A 19,692-nucleotide genomic window follows, 5' to 3' on the forward strand; every position below is an offset into this window, starting at 1 on the left:
ACGATACATAGTCTGTCTATAGAAATGGCGAAAATTACATCACGATCCACTTTTTTCGGGTATGAGTACAATTTATCTCCGATATAACTTTATTGGTAGAATCGAAGTAAGAAGAAAGAATATATATATAACAAATAATAAATAATAGAAGTAAGAATCATAGGCTTTACAACTGGCGAAAAACGCATTGCAAATCTACTCCACTTAAAAAATGTAATTTACCTGCAAGAAGTCTTCTTGTTGTGGGTCTTTCTCCAGCGTTAAGAAGAATTCTCCGACGTCGTTCTCCTCCGGGTAGATGATGGAACAGAGCCGCTCGAAGATAAACACCGGAGTGCGGTAGTCGTGGAGAGGATACTTCTTCACGGTCTCGATGCATACTGCCATGAACTCGGCAGTTTCTGCCTCGGTACCTGTAATGTACTTACCGTGTGAAAACTCAATAGATTGCACTATAATATTTAGGATTCTACTTTTGTAGAAAGATAAAGCAGTATCAAGCTTTTCAAAACCTCCGATTTTTATCTATTTCTCTTATCATGGCGTGTTCCCATTTACGCCCTCCGCCATTAAGTTTCGGAGCCGGGCCTTAGTTATACGTATATTGTCGGACTTCTCGAGCAGTTAGTAGCGTGATATAACCATCCTACATCAGTCTTTTGACGTCATTTGTGTCAAGGTCACTCACCAGTAGTCATCTCCTCTAATAATTCGAGCAGTTTCTCCTGCGTGTCGTCAGTGAGCCGCGTGCGCTGCACGACGAGGCGACGTAAAGCCAGATAGCCGCCTAACACGGCTCCCACTAGTCTTGTCTTGTAAGCGCGACGGGCACCATCTTCTTCCAGGATCAGACTAAGAAGCTCGGTCAATTTTTTGAGAGCGTACCCTATGAAAGACATAATAATCTGTATGATTTCTTCACATGTTCGAAATAATTAAAATATGTGACATTTCGATAGTTTCATAGATTGGATAACCTTCTCACTCTTTATATTCATAAAAATACAAAGATAAGACACTAAATTTAGTAAGACATTACCTTGAGCAAGATCGGAAGTGAGAGTGGTCTCTTCAAGGCGATGTAGTTGTTCGATCTCCTTGGTCATGAGATCAGCGATTTGCTGCAACACGCCGCGTAAAGCAAGTAATTGATTCCATGGCGCCTGAGCTGCTAGCCCTAAAAGATACATTTAAATTTAAACATTTATTCAATAGCATGCTTGCCCAACCAACATTATGTATAGTCTCACTTGAGTAAAAGTTGGGTAAAGTAACTTACTTTGATACAGTACAAAAAATTGTTCACTTGCTTCTCCAGCAGTGCAGACTTCTGGTAGGAAACTCGTCAGAAGGATCAACACCTGGAAAATCATCATTTATTAAATGACTGTCTGAGTTTTACTTTATGTAGTTTTATTATAATTACTTTGATTCTCTTTTTCATAGCCGGGATGAAAATCATATGCCCTGAATAGATTTGACTAGTAATGCTAGTATTTTTTGGTCTGAAATACCTTTCAAACAAAAATAAATTGTATACTGAAGTTTGCTCCCTTAAATTATTCAAAGACAGTGGTCGATACCGTACGATAGTAGCGTCTAGCCAACTTCAACTGTATAAGGAATGTTCTCGACGACTCACCGCATTGGTATGCTCGTAGCAGTCGCACAGACACTTGAGCATCTGGCAGGCGGTGTCGCGCGCAAAGCGGGAGCTGGGGTCGAACAACAGGGGCCGCAGCCAGCCGCCGGGCTCCAGCGATAATGTTCGCATGCCGTGAGATAGCAGCGTCTGGGAGACAAAAAATAAATAGTGTAAAAAATAAATTCAAAACAAGAAACTGTACAATCATCAGGAAATAGGCTTGATTGATATTTACATCAAAGGTTACGAAGTAAAACCAATAGAACCGTCGTAAAGACTAGGATTCTCAATCAAATATCTTGCCTGCGCGGCTAACACCAATCTTTAATAATACATACCTTTTCCCGCCACTTTCCTAGGTACTTCTGCGCCAGATGGAAGTCCCTGGTCGGCAGCTCGGAGTCCCCGGGCGGGGGCTCCCTGGAGGCAGTCAGCCGTCTCCACTGCGAGTGAGGAACCTTCCCCGCCAGCCAGGCCGCCAGATCCACCACCACGTTGCCGGTGGAAGAGGAGATGTCGCTCGGTGTTATTATTGTCATTACCGGCTCCTGCTGAATTATTTTACACAATAATGTTGAAGTTTTTAATGATCATAATCATCAGCACAATTAGCACTGAAGGCTGCTGAAAGTTCAAAGCACATAATTTTATGCTGCTAAAAACGGAACTCATTGAATGAATTTATAATGCGCACCTTAGTTCCCTTGTTTTGCTCAGCTGAGTCTGAAGAAGTAGTGGAGGGTACTGGAGTGACGGGAAACATTATATCTTGCATGTAGCGGAGGCACGGCAAAGCTACTTGTTGCAGCGCGAACTGATGAGCTGATGGACAAAAGGACATATCCTGATACCACAATATTCAATAAAACGATGTTTTTCATCCTAGTTATATAATAAATTTTAATGCTTAATCAGATTTCAACAGACATTTAACCCTTCAGCTGCGGCGGCTATACGCAAACTGCGCACCTCGTCTGCGGCGTTCAAGCGCCGCGGCGGACGGGCGCGCAGTGTCTTAGATTTTGTTGTATATCTGTATATAATTATTTGGGACCTACCCAAAAATTTATTTTTTTTTAAAGATATATAAATGAAGAATCATATGCAATAAATTTTGATGCGAAAAAACACTTGCGTTTATTATATTTAGGTCACTGAATTCAAAACTTACCGAAAAATTATCCATTGTAAATATTTTACTGATTTTGCAATTTACATCTTTCATATATTCTGTTTTTGTTTACTATTCCACAAAGTCCAATAATTGAGGAATTTAATGGTGCCAAAAAGTTATTATGTCCCAAGTAAAATTCTCTAAAATCGTCTTCACAAATAATCCAGTAAGAATCACGATTTCGCCATTTTGCAACTTCTACAACGCAAACTTTATACTTCTATTACCATGAAAATATTGAAATGTAGATTTATTTGAGGCATTGTAATCGTAAATAATGTATTTGGCTTCACAAAACAACAAGTAAAATGTATCTAAATGTCTTAAAATAGTATATTTCTACTAAAAACTGAAAACTTACCTAGAAAACTATCATTTTTTCAATTGGCTCGTTCATTCACTTACATTTGTCTTTGCTCAACTGTAAGGGCAGTGTGGCAAACACGAAAAATTGTAGTTTCGTTTTTATATCAGACATATATAGCTTGCCTAGAGAAAATGAGCGAAAAACCATAGCCAAAAACTAGAAAAATGTATGTCTGTGTGCGTGACTTGTTTGCCTTGCTTGTCTGCTGATGGCCGTATCTGGACAAAATGGCGGCATGTGGTTAACGCCTAACTGCTGATGGCCGTATCCGTCCACTGTCAATGTTTGTCTAACTGCTTTAGGTCGGATCTGGGCATATCTACAGGATGTTTGTTTTTAGTTGTGCACGTTAGTAATTTGGAAAAGAGTGTCTTGTAAAAATAAAAATAAAATGTTGATTAAAATGTTTCTTTTATTGGAATACAAAAATGTACAATGTTTATTGGTTTCCACTACTCTAAACCTATTCAATTCATAGTACATACTAGTAATTATTTTTACCAATGATTCATAGTACATACTAGGAATTATTTTTACCAATGAAAAAATAAAAATAAAATTACAATTTTGTAAAAATAATTACTGAACTGTTTTTGATAAGTTTTTTTTTTCAATAAATCTATAATGATAAGAACTATGTAATATATAAAGACTTATTGAAAAAAAATACTTTCATCAAAATCGGTTCAGTAATTTTTGAGATAGGGAATAGTGTTGAAGTCGGTTGTTTTGTAAAAAAAAATACTTATTTTTAATGAATTATGAATTCAAATTAAACAAAAAAATTTTGCGTAGGAATCGAAATTTTAGATTCCCATCATTTCACTTTACTGATAACAACAACGTTTTAAAAGGGTGTTATTTAAACAGTCTGCAGAATATTCATATGCAAAAAAGTTTACACAAATTCAGAAGCGCAAGTGAAGAATAGGATAACAGAAGAATAGGCACCAAACTGCACTGCAGCAGTGTCTCTAAATGACGTCAACTTAAATTTTAAACAAAGCATGTTTGGACTCAAAACACGCATGCGTTCGATCGAGCTCAAGCCGACTGTAACCAAACTCAAACGTTTATTCAGAAAATAGGCCTTTGTAGGCACTTTTTTACGTCAAATTACATGTAAAAATTATCGATTTAGATAAATTAAATAGATATGTATTCAAAACTCAAATTTAAAATTATTAATTCTTTCAAAGCTAAAGACTACTAGCGCTTCGTAACCGACCACTGCAAGAGAAGAAACGCCGAAAGAAACTCTTTTCAACAGTATTGGTCGCCTACTCGCCTGAAGGGCTTTGAATTTTTTTTTTTTTTATTTTATTTGTATATTCATTCTATGTATCTTATAACCCGTAGACCAAACCAGTGCAGTCCTAAGAAAGAAGGGATCAAAGAGAAAAAAGTATTTTTAAACAATAATCCTAATATTAATATTTAAAAATAAAATAATGTATACATAAATAGATAAACACCCAAGATCAGAAGTCAATATGAAAAAGATAATTTACCAACTTGACCTGACTGGGGATCGAACCCGAGACCTGGAAGTAGCAGTCTGGTGTGTTGACTACTACATCACACATTTTATATAAATATATAACTAATATAAATAAATAGATAATATTTAATTATATATTTTATATATATGTAACTACAGAAGTAATTTACAAACTATAGATTTTCTAAAGTATGATACTCAAGCCAACATTGGCCAACACAAATATACACCGTGCAATGACTGCACGCGATGTTACATTTTTGCCTGCATCTAACACAACGTCCCCTCTTAAATTTATCTTGTTTTTTGGTTCGCTCCTCGGTCACCTCATTATGAACAGGGAAATGATTAAAATCCCTGTTCAGCCTGCTACAGGTGGGGATGGGGACCTGGCGCGAACGTGAGGAGACGTTTTGTCCGAATTCTAAGCAGAGCTCTTCAGCAAGCTTGAAACGAAATTGGCGGTGAGTCATTTTTTTATGCTGGCCAATGTTAGCACAATATATAATATATGCATTTAAAATAGATATATTTAAAAGACGTCTAAAAACTTTAATATACCATTTGATTCCCCTCTTTCTTTCTAATAAATACATGCTTAGCTTTTGATCTTTGAGATCGACGCCTCCCATGTATTTATTATATTCATGGACCACGACTGGTTTGGAGCAGGGTTGGCCAGCCCTGTGCCCTGGAGCCATATCTGTTTTGTGGTAAGTAGATACAGTGGTGACAAGCTTCACATCTTTCCATGCTATGACGGATACATCACCACAGTGTCTACTTACCACACTACCCCTAGCCATCCTTTTATCCTGCAAATTTTGGATTTCTACGGGCGTGTCTTTTCGGCGACGGTTCAGAGTACCGACTACGTCAGTTTTATGTTTTTTTAGAAATTGGGTCAGAGGAACAGAATTATAAAAATTGTCCATGAACAGGGTATATCCCTTGCCTAAATAGTTCTTGAAAAGCTCAAGGACTATTTTGGCAGTGGATGTAGTAAACCCGTAAACCGTTTCTGCAGTTGTCGTGCCTTTGCCGGCATACAAAATTAAATTTACTACGTATCCAGTTACGGCCTCACAGAGTTCATAACTTTTGATACCGAATCGAGCTGCTTTGGAACGAATGCATTGTTTCCAGCTTAAATGACCCTTCCAAAGCAGCAACGATTCGTCTATCGATACTTCTCTGTGAGGCACGTAAATGGACTGGAATTTTTTATTTAAATAATCTATAATAGGTTTTATTTTAGCTATTTTCTTATCACGCCCCTGTACATGTATGTTGTTGTTATCAGTAAAGTGCAAAAATTTTAAGAGCATTACGTAATGATCCCTTGACATCAGTTTTCGAAACTCCGGCATACCCATCACACCCGTCATCCAATATTCCTCTAACCTACTTCTTACACATATTGACATAAATATCATCACACCTATAAGCCTATATAGTTCGGAAACCGAAGTTTCCACCCAGTCGTTCATGCGAGATTTACTTGGCATGGAGTCTCCGGTTTCAAAGAAACCGGTTATTGTTTCCCAAGCGTAATGATTCGTTTCGTGGACAATAGAATCCATCAGAGGCTGGTCCCAAATTTGAGTAAACAAGCCTAAAGGACTTGTTCCCTCAATTTTAGGACCAGCTTCTTCGTTGAAGTCCTCCCTGACCCCTCTAAATTCGTTAAAATCAGATGACCAAGTCAATGGCTCCTCACTAACTTCATCTTCAATAAAATCGTCATCTGATTCCAACATCTGCTGTAACTGATCGAGAGTCAATTCTTCCTCGGCATCCTCATCACTTCCAGAGTCGATGGCTAATTCTTCAGCCAGCTCAGGATCCAGTATGTCTTCATCCTATTAAAAAAACCAAACCCTAAACCACATGCAAGCATACACACAAACATAACAAAAGCGGGTATTGTTAGAGATGCCAACCACAATATTTTTATAAAAAGGAATAATTAGTGTATCCCAACGATGAACAGGAATAGAGATTCCTGTTCATTTTTATTCAATTAACTTTCAATATATTCATGCCATATTGCCAATTTCGCTGAATTACGTTATTGAGCATACACCAAATACCTTTATATCAATGAAGTTACAATACATTCATACCGCATTGCCAATTTTAGCAGAATTGTGTTATTGAAGCACAAACCAAACACCCTTAGTTACATTACCTTAGTTACTGGATGGACTAGATTTCTATCAGATAGTCCGGTGCACGATGAGAGCGGCAATAAATAAAAATCCCTTTCTCAATGCAAGTAATTTATACTTTCAAAGAGTGTTATGAAAATGAAACTTACAGGTTCTCGGCCAAAAAGATTACGCGGCTGACCTTTCGTACGTTCCTCTGGTACCTAAAAAATAATTATTTTGTAAATAACATTGCATGTTGTGATAATAGGTAATATTTTGTTTCGATAATCCTTACAATAGACATCAATAAGTGAGCAATAAGTTAGTATACATCTCGACATATTATTATCTTGGTAGTTAAAAAAAAGTTGAACATCTACTAAAGTTATCAAAAAAAAGAAAACCATTCTTACAGCAGCTACTTTTTCGCCGCCATGGACCAACTCATCCACGATCTCTATGGCTTCGCCTTCCACAGATAAATTTTGGGGCCGCCAAGGCTGTAATAAAATATACGAAATAATCAGTTTTTGTTTTTAAAGTAAAAGGGAAAGTTAACAAAACTGGAAAATAACATACTCTAATCCTCCCTGATCCAGATGTCTCCAAGACTACATCTCTGCCCCGAATAAGGGATCCCTGAGGAGTTCTAGTCACCTCCAAGCCGACAAACATGCTTCTGGAAGTACTTGGGGTTTGGGGTTCCATTTTAATCTGTCAATAAAATAAAATTATTAGCATGTATTCAAACCAGACATCGATGTCATCAGAAAGTGCTCACGGAGACAAAACTAACGAGCTAAAACACAGCGCGATACGAGTTACCGGAGCGTAGATCCTGTATACCACCTTCCGACTGCATCATCAGACCCTCGATGTCACTTCATCAGAAAGTGCTCACGGAGACAAAACTAACGAGCTAAAACACAGCGCGATACGAGTTACCGGAGCATAGATCCTGTATACTGTATACCACCTTCCGACTGCATCATCAGACCCTCGATGTCACTTCATCAGAAAGTGCTCACGGAGACAAAACTAACGAGCTAAAACACAGCGCGATACGAGTTACCGGAGCGTAGATCCTGTATACTGTATACCACCTTCCGACTGCATCATCAGACCCTCGATGTCACTTCATCAGAAAGTGCTCACTGAGACAAAACTGACGAGCTAAAACACAGCGCGATACGAGTTACCGGAGCGTAGATCCTGTATACCACCTTCCGACTGCATCATCAGACCCTCGATGTCACTTCATCAGAAAGTGCTCACGGAGACAAAACTAACGAGCTAAAACACAGCGCGATACGAGTTACCGGAGCATAGATCCTGTATACCACCTTCCGACTGCATCATCAGACCCTCGATGTCACTTCATCAGAAAGTGCTCACTGAGACAAAACTGACGAGCTAAAACACAGCGCGATACGAGTTACCGGAGCGTAGATCCTGTATACCACCTTCCGACTGCATCATCAGACCCTCGATGTCACTTCATCAGAAAGTGCTCACGGAGACAAAACTAACGAGCTAAAACACAGCGCGATACGAGTTACCGGAGCGTAGATCCTGTATACCATCTCCCAACTATCATGACATCATGTCATCAAAACCAAACGACATTTTGACTAAAACCAATAAAATAAATTTCGTAGATTTAGTTTCAATCAATGAATAAATCACAGAGGCTTTTGAAAGCATGCTGTATATTAGCGTCGCGATACAATACACAGACAGTGTACGACACAAGTAAGATGGCGGACATAGTGCGTATGTGTGCGTGTAACGGATTCTCAGTCTTGAAAAATATAAGATATTTACAAAATCCATGTATTTATTGTAAAAAAGTTAGTGTATTTCAATAGTATAATAAATTTACTATCTAAAACCAATTATATCCATTACAGAGGTATTGGATATAATGCATAAACTAACACGAAAGAAATATGTAACACACTCCATCTACTTTTGAAAAAGCTAAAATCCTTCTTTTTTTACTAAATCTATAAACTTTTACACGTAATTGCTTCGAAAGTAACTATATAATAACGAAATAAAAACATTTACATACCTGTTTGTAATTACAGCCAAAAAAGACGAGTTTTCTCACACGTTCTTCAGTCACTTTGCAACACAACGAAGTCACAATTTGAAATGACTTGGTTAGCTAAATGAACGGATGAAATTCATATTTGACAGTTGTCTATGACGGCTTCATTCGTTAGAAATACATTTCAAATAATAAAACACCTTATTTCTTGTTATTAGATATTATATTTGTGTAAAAACTACGACGAGTGCATTTGGACGGATCCGGAACAAAGCATTCCTAGTACATGCCCGGATACGGCCTAAAGCTTACGAAGGGTTAATGGAAACGTCTACTTACAGTTGGGAGAAGAAGTATTGATGCCCGGAATGCCGGCCAGAGCATCAGCGTTCAGGATGGTTTGTGCTGCGGGCGGAATGCCAGCCACTTCCGTCAGTTGTGGGCAACACCTGCAAGAATATATAATAATATTTGACGGCCTTGTCTGTGACACCGGAGGTCCCGGGTTCGAATCCCGGTCAGGGCATGATGAGAAAATAACTTTTTCCGATTGGCCTGGGTCTTGGATGTTTATCTATATACGTATATATTATAAAATATAGTATCGTTGAGATAGTATCTCGTAACACAAGTTTCGAACTTACTTCGAGGCTAACTCAATCAGTGTATAAATATGGGGATAATATTTGACTTGCTATTTAAGTACGAGAGACGTCGTAACTTTGAATAATAAGATATCTTTATCTTATATATTTTTATCTATTATTTTATATATCTTTATCTTTTCTTTCTTCTTAGTCGCTTTGTGGTCAATTAAAATCCTGTTCCTATATCATTTAAGTAATTCTGTTATTTTATCGACCTTGATTGGTCTGTAATATACTAAAAATGCTTACCAAACCCAAAGTTTAACGATGCACCGCAGTCTTGCCTCCCAGCATTCTGTAGAATCTTGTACTCTCACTAGCGAACCCAACAACAGTACCAATGGACGCACCTACAAAAAAAAAAGTAAAACATTTATGACAAGAATCCCTATTTATTATTATTTTACAAGAATGGATAAAATTTAAAATAAATCTTACCGAATTGTTATGATCTTGCGAAGCGGCATGTCCCATGAGCGAGAGAGTGATTCTCTGCGAAAGGAGGTTGCACAGTTGTTCTGTGGCCGGCAGATTGTCGCGAGTCACCAGGCAGATCAGAGCACGGACTTCTTCCTGGCACTGTATTGTATAAAATATGTATAAAGTTAAGAATTTTTTTTAATCATTGTTATTTCTGTTTAAAATTCGGACTACAAAACCCATAGTGGGATTCGTCATAGTGTCAAGAAAGGATGTGCTGTTCCGCTTCGACTCGTAAAACAGGAAGGTTGGCAGAACCATGGGTAAGTGATGGGAACAACAGCGTCTAAAAAATACTCACTACCAACTACAGCAAAACGAAAGTTGCGAGACACAAACCTGTGGAGTACCACGATGCAAGTTGTGCTGCACCAGCTCGTGGACCAAGCCAAAGCGGCATAGCCTTGTGCGATGTTCAGGTTGCGACGCAAGAGCGCGTAACAACGTCAAGCATTGCTCGGCGCACGCCAGCGAACAGCCGTAGCAGCCTCCACCGGATTCTAAATTCAAATTTTCCATTTAAGTATTGAATTAAAAAACTGCCGGTACATAAAACATTATACATATAATTTTTATATTATTTTATAAAATATTTAGATGCACGTTGTAGATTGAATACAGAAAGCCAAAGTTTGCTAATGATTAAAAATGAGTTGATAATGTTTAAGGTGTTATCTAAATATAATAAGACGTAGGTACCTTTAGTGAAGTCACCATCGTAGTTCTGCACAAGTCCCGCGTACACGGGTAGAGTATCTCCCTTGAGCTGCTCACTTTGGGAGCGGTCGTAGGTCACCAACTCTTTTCTGTAAACAAATTGACGAATCAATTATTTTATTCGGTACGATAAAGACGCTTTTGTAGTAAGCTAATAGTAATAATAGTAAGGTAATAAATAGTAAGAGCGCCGGTTGTCGAATTGGTAAGGAGCCCGATTAAAGAGCGTGTGGCGCAAAAAGGCACAAGTTCGTATCCTAACCCGGCCCTGTAACAATGACTATTTTCGAAGTAATTTAAATTAGTTGGAATACTAACCGATACTCTTACGGTGAGGGTAAACATCGTAAGGAACCTGCACATTCAGGTAACTGGATGTGTAACCATGACCGATCCAATACAGGTTAGGTTCCCCTGCAAAGGTTGTGGAGGTCAGACGGCAGTTGCTTTGTGTAAAAAACCGACTCACACAATCCAGGATCTATGGTGAGGATATAACAAAGGGGACCAAAGCGAGAAGGTAGAAGAATAAATTGTAAGGTCGGGTCTTTTTTAAGACTGTTCTGAATCATACCTGCAAGCCAGCACCTTCTGTATGATCTTGGACAAGTCCTCAAAGTGCCCCTTGCTATCGACGCAGTACTTGTGCGCCAGAGTCTGTATGACGCGGTTGATCTGAGCGCCGCTGAACGAGGTGTTGCTAGCGTTGCTGTTCTCGTCGCCGGTGCGGCCTTCCAGGCGGTGCTCGCTAATCTTGTGGAGGAGGGTCTGGAGGCAAAAAGGGTATTTAATATAATTATTCAAAAATCTTAAAAGGCATGTTGATTTGAACCTAATTGTCACATCATAAGAAAACAAGGATAAACTTGCCGTGAAAACAATTGTATTGAAAAAAAATAACACTGAAGTGTATAATTGGTGCCGTGTGGTTCCCGGCACTATTACAAAAAAGAATAGGACCACTCCATCTCTTTCCCATGGATGTCGTAAAAGGCGACTAAGGGATAGGCTTATAAACTTAGGATTCCTCTTTTAGGCGATGGGCTAGCAACCTGTCACTATTTGAATCTCGGTTCTATCATTAAGCCAAATAGCTGAACGTGGCCATTCAGTCTTTTCAAGACTGTTGGCTCTGTCTACCCCGCAAGGGATATAGACGTGATCATATGTATGTATGTATGTAAGTGTATAATTTTTTTAACATTACAATAAAAAATTCATCTCTTAAATAGTGTTTCTTAGTAATCACTTACTTCCATAACAGGTTTGTTAGCCACCAGTTGCCTGTAGACCCTATCGGCCTTGTCCAACAAGGCACCTATAGTCTGCACCATCTTCTTTCTCTCTTCATCATTCTCTATGGTATCCACAGCACAACACGGCCGTGCGGTCAGTGTGTAGTCAAACTTGGCGTACTTGCAGAAACCGCACGCGTGACACAGGAACGGATCCTTTTCGTCGTAGTTTATAGCCCTATGAATAATCAAAACATGCTTTTAAAATAACAAAAAAAAATTAATTATAAAAACTGTAATATAACTAATAAACAATGTTTAAATTTAAAGATTGTTGGATTGGAAGCTGGCAGGTTTGCCATGTGATATTTGAATTTAAGCTAACGAAGTCGCCAATTTGAAGTGATTGTATGGGTAAATGACGTCTTTATTGTGCTTCAAGAAACACTTTATATAGGCAAAATTAAAGAAATGTAAATGTGTGATGCATTTTAACACTACAATAAATAAAAAATCTCCAATCCTTACTGAAATTTGCAGTACTTGATCGCAAAACATTCAACCATAAGCTAAGGGAGAAAAATAGTGACATCATCATAATTATATATTTTTAATATTACAGTACTTACCGACACTTGTGACATTGGAACACATTTTCCCCACAGTTGCCACATACGCCAGGGTTGGCGGGCACTGACTGCGAGCAGCGGGGGCATTGCAGCGATTCACCTACAAAAAATATATAAATAATACCTATACGTTCTTCACAAACAAATTATGAAGTTGATTCGACCACAATTAACTTTTAACTATCCTTCTCCTGCTGTCTGTGAGATACCAGTGGCATAACCAAAGGAGTCAAACTATGTGATCTAGAATTTCTAAATTGACTATAAACTACTTATTACACAACGAAAAAAATTGGTATCAATTGACAATAAAATCTATACTAATCTATACTATTATTATTAAGCTGAAGAGTTTGTTTGTTTGTTTGAACACGCTAATCTCAGGAACTACTGGTTCGAATTGAATAAAATTCTGTGTTAAATAGACCATTTATCGAGGAAGGCTTTAGGCTACATAACATCAAGCTGCAACTATTAAGAGCGAATAAATAATGGAAAATGTGAAAAAAAAACGGGTAAATTATTCATCCTTGAGGGCTTCAATGATACCCAAAATAACTAATCCACGCAGACGAAGTCGCAGGAACAGCTATTACTAAACACTCAAAAGCAAAAAATAACCTGTCAACATTTGCAAAAATCCACTAACCGGTAGCTTGTTGGTTCTCGTAGAAATCAGCGTATTCCATCATGAGATTGCACGCGACTATTGGCAAAGGGAAGTCCACTCGCACTTCCGACTGGCCCGACTGCAGCTGTACACGCTTGGCTTTGTGCCACATGCCTGTAACAAAAGATGCTATGAAAGATATGCCTTAAAAATATAGGAAAACACATACGTGATTAACAGAAGAGAGAGAGAGAGAGTAAAATAAAATCACTTAACATTTCCGTTGGATGACGTAGACAGAATATAAGGATTGGTGCTAGTCGTCTGCATGAAATCAACTATGTCTCTAGCTGACTCTGGTTTCTTAAGCCAACAGCTGGGAACGTAACTTAGAAAATACTATCTTGAGGGATTTTTTTCTACCCATTCGATCTTTTTTTTACTACCATATACAATGTATCACTTCATTGCAATCAATAAAACCTCAAACTTTGGTGCTAAGAGGAAAGAATACATAACGCTAGAGGGAATGTTGAAAGACTCACTCGGTTTGTTCTTCAACTCCTGCACAGCTTGAACAGTGCGGTTGTTGTAGTAGAAGTTGATGGTGCGCACCATCTTGCTGCGCTTGATGTCTCCGATGCGCAGGCTGATGCGGCTGATCATGTGGCTGTTCACCAGCTTCACGATCTGTGTCGTCGTAGTGAACTTCGAGTCGATCTGCGTGCGGTACAACGGATTAGTTCTTATTAATCGTGTCACAAGCAATATACTCTACGATATTTATGATACTCGATTGTTTGCCTCTATTTTATATAGAAACATATCTGCTCTATTAGGGTTTTCTGTCTCTTTACGTGAGGAAGAAGTTTGCATTCTGTGAGACCATTACTTTAAATTTAACAAAATTACCACATAGGTATTGCCAGTCGAGAGCTAATACGCCTTGACTTGAGGTCAAACGAAACATAAACAAGCACTGACCTCGCACCGATTTTCCTCCTCACTCTCCTGCGTCCGAATCGAGACATAAGCGTGAAATAGAATGTTTTCGAGTGTACCAACCTTGATAGTGGGCAGTTTGATGGTGGCCATGGGCACCTCCGGGTTGTTGCAGACCAGGCAGGGCTCCGACTCGAGGTAGTAGCCGTCGAGTTCCACGTAAGCGCCGAGGGCGGCGTATAGGGCGGCGTTTCCATGAGATGATAGCAGTTGGTTCTGATTGCGCAGAAGATCCACCGCGCTGCCGATGAATTTCTGTGTAGATTTGACAAGACATTGTGGTTAATTAGAACGTAAATGTATTGGTGTAAATTTATGAGTTCGTGTCAATTATTAAGCAGAACATAAATATGTATATTGCCTAGGCATTTGCAGCATTAACTATCAAACCTGATTCTAGGGACGACACCTCCTACCTCTGTATCAATATTGGGCGTCTTCAGCGTGAAGTACCCCAAGAGGTCTACGAACTGGGCCGCCTTGCGTCCGTACTGCGGCAAAGTTGGCCAGATGCCCCACAGGAGGGACACCAGCGACGCTTGTTCTGGCTGAGACGAGTTACTGCACAAGATAATAAATTCTTATATAACATGAATGAACATGCAAATTAAATGGAGGCTCTTATTAGAAAAAATAAACGCCACAAAAACTGGTGTCGAAAAATTTGATTGCACAAATTCATATCAGTAAATTATTTTTGTAATATGATAAATTTGGCTGTATTTTCTGTCAGTCTGTGAACTTAATTTCAAAATAATAACTTTAATGGTATCAAACTTACTTGTAAATGGCAAGCAACAAAGCATGAGCTTGCCAGCGCACAGCAGTCGAGTTTGTCTCGAGCAAGAACGCCTTCACGAACATTTTCAGTTCGTCTTGTGATACCTGCATAATATAACAGTCAACAATTTCAACCAAGATGTAAAAAATAACAAAGGTACATACATATGAAACACTATATCTTACTAAGTTCTTGAAAGTAAGCAAGTTAAGCACTGGAAAATATTAACATACACCCTGTATTGCATATACGCAGTTCTCTTTGCGTTTGACCCTTTCTTTGTCTTTGTGATTTTGTTACTCATATCGGTGTAGGAAACACATACTTTATACATTTCATTATCTTACAATTTCAGAGCAATTAATCGAGACTAATTTCGCTGATATAACCGTACCTGCTTGAGTATCTGCTGCACGAGCACCGGCACGCGCTGCTCCTGGAACTTGGAACCGTCGCTCACGAACGCGTCGCTGTCGGCGCTGCGCTCGCGCTCGGGCGGCCACTCCGACGCAGACTGCTGTTGGTATTGAATAAAATATTAGTTGGTGGAACGAATAACAACAAACGAAATAAGGATTTTATGTACAAGTCAATCCACAGCGGTCACCGGTTACATTAGCGGGTCTTCTGCGTTATACTGAGCCTTAATGCTGGCAAAATCCAAAACTGTCTCCGACGGTCTAATCGTTTAAATCTAGTTGCACAGTAACAAACTTTATTTTCGGGCGGCGTTTTGCTTCAAAGGATGGGATCGATTAATTTGAATAATTTTATTTGCAGCACGGTGACGCCATGTGCACATCTCTCGATACGCTGTCAGCTGTCACATACACTGACCTTGTTGCTGATGAAGACGAAAACCATTTAGTGATGCGATTCATAGCTACGCGAGAACGCGTAACGTGTATCGTCGTTAGACCGCAGCTAGTACAGAACCAAAGGGACACTGGAAGGTTGGTTGGCAGTGGTGCCACACTGACCTTGCTGGCGGGCGGCGGCGGCTGCGGCGCACACAGCGCGCACTGCAGCAGCTGCAGCACGGTGGGCGCCACGTGCGGGTGCACGCGGCGCGCCACGCTCACCAGCCACGGCAGCGCGCTCGCCCGCTCCACGGCGCACGTGTGCTGCCAGTTGCCGGTGCGAGCGCTCACTATCTCCGCGCAGGCCTGCATTCATAAACATAATTAATCAACAACCTATGGGTTTAGTTAATATACACGCACTGTACGGCGTTTTCGCCTTTTACACCTATACGCGTCCCGTTGTACTATGATGAGCATCGTAAACATTTACGATACATGATTACGTAACGCGTAATTAGTGTGAGATGGCATTAGGAGAGACTACATAGCGATTTGCTCGAAGACTGAATATGCGCCTCGGATAAACGAGGTCTTTGAACTACATGACACTATTACAAAAGGAAAATAAATTTGTGATTCCTTCTAAAAATAAAACGGTATAGGGCTGCAAGAAGAAGAGTTAAAATAAATAACCTGTGGATCAATAATATACACTGACTAACCTTAAGATGATCCATGAGTTGCACCAGCTTATCGTACGCCGGGTCGGTAGTCATCAGCGCTCGCGCCGCATTCAAGTGCGTATCGAGCGCGTGTATGTCTCGCAACTGACGGTAACGCTCGCGAGTTCCACACAGTAACAGAAGCAATTTGCGCACTTGTTTCCTGGGAAACAAACGTTTACACTTCACATATGCTGTTAAATGTTACAGAGAGTGAGTGATCAGTGAATTCTTTGCATTGAATTAGAGCCGTGGTAGTGTGGTTTGGAAAGGCTAAATCTGGGTAAGTTTGATAGATGTGAATTGTCAAATAATAACAGAATATGATCAGATCTTCAATGTATGTTTCTCAATTTACTTAGGACAAGTGTGAATGTGATAAATAGATAAATATTGACCGATTATGCCTATTGATGTGACAGTATGAAAAAAATATGTATTTATGTTGATGTCAATGATGGAAAAATGTAAGCGAAATAAGAAGACACAAATGTTTTGAGTAAACTAATTTAGAAATTTATTTTTGTAACTACTTTTATCAAAAATGTCTATCTACTTTCGCATTCTTCTATAAAACTTACACTTTTACGATTACAATTTGTACTTTTAAACAATATAACACAAACAAATTACTAGCCAATTTATCATCAGTAAAAACTTTATCTAATAATTTTAGTAGATTATTAAAAGTATGATATGGCCGATGTGTTTTTTAATTTAATTAAGAGATTTCCGCGCGCCCTCTTGGTCCACGTTCTGAACCATGTTTCATGAACATCTTTGAAAGATGTTTTTCTTCACAACTGGTTATGAACTCAGATTTTATTTCTGTTTATGAAACATGGTTAAAATCTAGGACCAGAGCCCAACCAATACACTACCACGTCTTTTCTATTGAACGTAATTGAAGTGCAACGGCACGACTACTGACGGATGGACACTAAACGCAGTACTCACTGTACGGTGATGCGTTGTACCGCGTCCTGTATGAGAGACTTCCTTACATGGTCAACAAGAAAACATCATCATTACAATGTTAATCAGTTTGTCATTATGTCGTCTAGCGAAACGGTACTCTGTAGGTTAATGTGGTAACGATCGGTGTAAAGGTAAAAATGGAATCCAAAAAATAAAATTGTGTTTGTTTTGTCAAGGTGGCGTTGAGGTAGAACAACTTTATTTCCAACTCTCTTTTAGGAGTATCATATTCAAATGCGCGCTTATCCCCTGCCAAGCGAACTTTCAAAGCGTAATTAAGGATCAATGTCAGTTTAGATCAAATATTAGCAGATTATGATTGCATTGTATACAACTTGATTACTAAATTGTGATACCGCAGTAAACTACACTGTCAAGCTAAAATTTATCATAATAGCCTATATTTACCTGAGCGGAGTCTGCTGGTTCATCATATATTCGCATAGAAGTGTTCTCCAGCGGGCGTCAAAGTGCGACGGATCGCAATGTTTGTGGATCTGACATGGAAGACGGAGCGCCATTTCCATCAGTAATTGAGGGTAGTTGTCAAATACGTCCAAGGCGTGACCTACACGAAAAACACTATTATTTTTTTCATCAAAGCATAGTTGATATATTATTTGTTCTGCTCCATATTCAAAGGTCCTCTAAAGATTATTATGATTATATGACGGCAGTTTACAATGCCTTTAGTTGATAAATTATGACGGAACTAATGAACAAAAGAATATTGCAGTATATTTGATTATTATGAGAAAACTACTTACTCTTGACATATTCTTTGACAAAGAACGGCTGCATATCCGGCAATGGTTGTGGAGGTTGGGGCTTCAAAAGCTGTTGTCCAGGTGTTGTCGCACTAGTGTCTGATGAAAAAATATATTAACATTTTTATCTGTAAAATTACAGCTTATAATGTTACAGACATTTGGGAAAACCCTTCTTTTCTAACTATCCTTCAAGTTGCTGCTTTGGCTGTTATACTTTGGGGCACGGAGTCCGCTCTAATTTATTATCATTCAAAGTATAAGTACATGTATATAGAACACACTCATAATCGTCCAAACAATTCCTCAATAGAGCTGATAATGTGCTCGTAAAATTTCAAACGACACAACATAAAATAGAATGAAGACTTACCATATATTATAAATACTTGAATCGAATGTACAAAAGCCGGTAAAGAAGAGAAGTGAGAGAAGAGAAGCTTGACACTAGATTTAAATCTGAATACAATAAACAAGATCACTAACTGTTAGTCTTCTCCTTCCAATACGGCAGCAGAGCAGCTAGCACTCTATAGCAGTGTTGTGGCGCGCCGGCCCGTACGAGCGCGGCGGCCGCCAGCCGAGACACGTGCGCTGCGCACGCGCTGCCCGATACTTCTGCGCGGCTGGATGTGGCGCCCGAGCCGCTGCTGGAGCCCGAGGTCTTCCAACGAGCCATTAAGACGCCTGAGGAATAACAAAATATCTTTGTCTCCACTTTCTATCATAGATTTTATGAACCGCGATTATTTACGAGTTCAAAATTTATAAATTACAAATCAATTTTTACAGGTTGAATTTATCAACATTCAGACGAGCCAGCCGCAGAAATTAACAACTCCATTAGTCAATATTCTGTTGAGCTAGGTAAAAAAATTCAAAGAATGGTCTCATTTTGTTTATTAAATTAAAACAAAGGTTTCTTTTTGTTTATTAAATTTGTGATTTAAAAACATGATTTTATGAAACTTAATTTAAATTAAGTACCAACAGAAATGTTTAATCGTTAACTGCAATCACTTACTGAGCAATCTCATGATGACCAATTGCAGCTCCCTCCTATTGGTTCTCTCATGTATTGGGGGCGTGGTCTCCTCCCCAGAGTCCAACTCCGACACGAGCAACTCTAACCGCATGATAGCAAGCTGCAACTCTCGTTTATCTGTACGTTCTTCTGTAGATTGTGTCTCTTCCACTTGGATGTCCAGTTCCGAAACTAGAAGCTCTAATAGTCTGTCGAGAATGGCGCGATCCGCTTCCACGCTTGAATCTAGATCGCTGGCTAGCATAAGTACCACCTTGGAATAAAAAGAAAAATTATAAGGTATTTTCATACTTTCAGTTTTTGTTTTTAGAAGTACAACAAAGTATGCTTGATTTTATGATAATAATATTTAAGATCATTGAATTTACAAAGAGTTTAAAACA

At 39.0% G+C, this 19,692-nt stretch overlaps 2 protein-coding genes across 9 annotated transcripts in view; both read right to left on the reverse strand.

Moving 5' to 3' along the window:
* The window catches only part of LOC106129374 (E3 ubiquitin-protein ligase UBR4), a 60,074-nt gene that overhangs the window by 7,965 nt on the left and 32,417 nt on the right, over positions 1–19,692 (reverse strand). For 3 of the 6 annotated variants that reach the window (XM_060954478.1, XM_060954482.1, XM_060954477.1), the window contains 27 exons: positions 19,289–19,562; positions 18,751–18,951; positions 18,265–18,363; positions 17,906–18,065; positions 16,520–16,682; positions 15,975–16,160; positions 15,389–15,511; positions 14,995–15,098; positions 14,630–14,774; positions 14,277–14,468; positions 13,757–13,931; positions 13,251–13,385; positions 12,602–12,701; positions 11,991–12,210; positions 11,312–11,505; positions 10,720–10,826; positions 10,360–10,520; positions 9,979–10,119; positions 9,790–9,890; positions 9,233–9,342; positions 2,340–2,467; positions 1,984–2,196; positions 1,643–1,792; positions 1,280–1,361; positions 1,040–1,177; positions 689–886; positions 223–413 (listed from right to left, as the gene is read on the reverse strand). In XM_060954478.1, coding sequence (XP_060810461.1) covers positions 223–413; positions 689–886; positions 1,040–1,177; positions 1,280–1,361; positions 1,643–1,792; positions 1,984–2,196; positions 2,340–2,467; positions 9,233–9,342; positions 9,790–9,890; positions 9,979–10,119; positions 10,360–10,520; positions 10,720–10,826; positions 11,312–11,505; positions 11,991–12,210; positions 12,602–12,701; positions 13,251–13,385; positions 13,757–13,931; positions 14,277–14,468; positions 14,630–14,774; positions 14,995–15,098; positions 15,389–15,511; positions 15,975–16,160; positions 16,520–16,682; positions 17,906–18,065; positions 18,265–18,363; positions 18,751–18,951; positions 19,289–19,562 — 4,191 coding nt within the window. The remainder of the gene's footprint in view (positions 1–222; positions 414–688; positions 887–1,039; positions 1,178–1,279; positions 1,362–1,642; positions 1,793–1,983; positions 2,197–2,339; positions 2,468–9,232; positions 9,343–9,789; positions 9,891–9,978; positions 10,120–10,359; positions 10,521–10,719; positions 10,827–11,311; positions 11,506–11,990; positions 12,211–12,601; positions 12,702–13,250; positions 13,386–13,756; positions 13,932–14,276; positions 14,469–14,629; positions 14,775–14,994; positions 15,099–15,388; positions 15,512–15,974; positions 16,161–16,519; positions 16,683–17,905; positions 18,066–18,264; positions 18,364–18,750; positions 18,952–19,288; positions 19,563–19,692) is intronic. The other 3 variants (XM_060954480.1, XM_060954481.1, XM_060954479.1) reach the window with 3 other exon arrangements.
* Positions 4,418–9,221, reverse strand: LOC132904360 (piggyBac transposable element-derived protein 4-like). Of its 3 annotated transcripts, XM_060954484.1 has the most exons (4): positions 8,915–9,221; positions 7,420–7,554; positions 7,254–7,340; positions 4,418–7,061 (listed from the first exon to the last, which is right to left on the reverse strand). In XM_060954484.1, exon 4 carries the CDS (start codon positions 6,445–6,447, stop codon positions 4,861–4,863), a length of 1,587 nt encoding a protein of 528 aa, XP_060810467.1. In that variant the 5' UTR covers positions 6,448–7,061; positions 7,254–7,340; positions 7,420–7,554; positions 8,915–9,221; the 3' UTR covers positions 4,418–4,860. The 3 variants fall into 3 exon arrangements, with proteins under 3 accessions (XP_060810467.1, XP_060810466.1, XP_060810468.1); XM_060954483.1 differs by lacking the exon at positions 8,915–9,221 and having other exon boundaries at positions 7,420–7,795; XM_060954485.1 differs by lacking the exon at positions 8,915–9,221 and having other exon boundaries at positions 4,418–7,340; positions 7,420–7,795.

Source organism: Amyelois transitella, chromosome 4 (genome assembly GCF_032362555.1).
Source record: "Amyelois transitella isolate CPQ chromosome 4, ilAmyTran1.1, whole genome shotgun sequence".
NCBI classification, from domain to species: Eukaryota; Metazoa; Arthropoda; class Insecta; order Lepidoptera; family Pyralidae; genus Amyelois; species Amyelois transitella.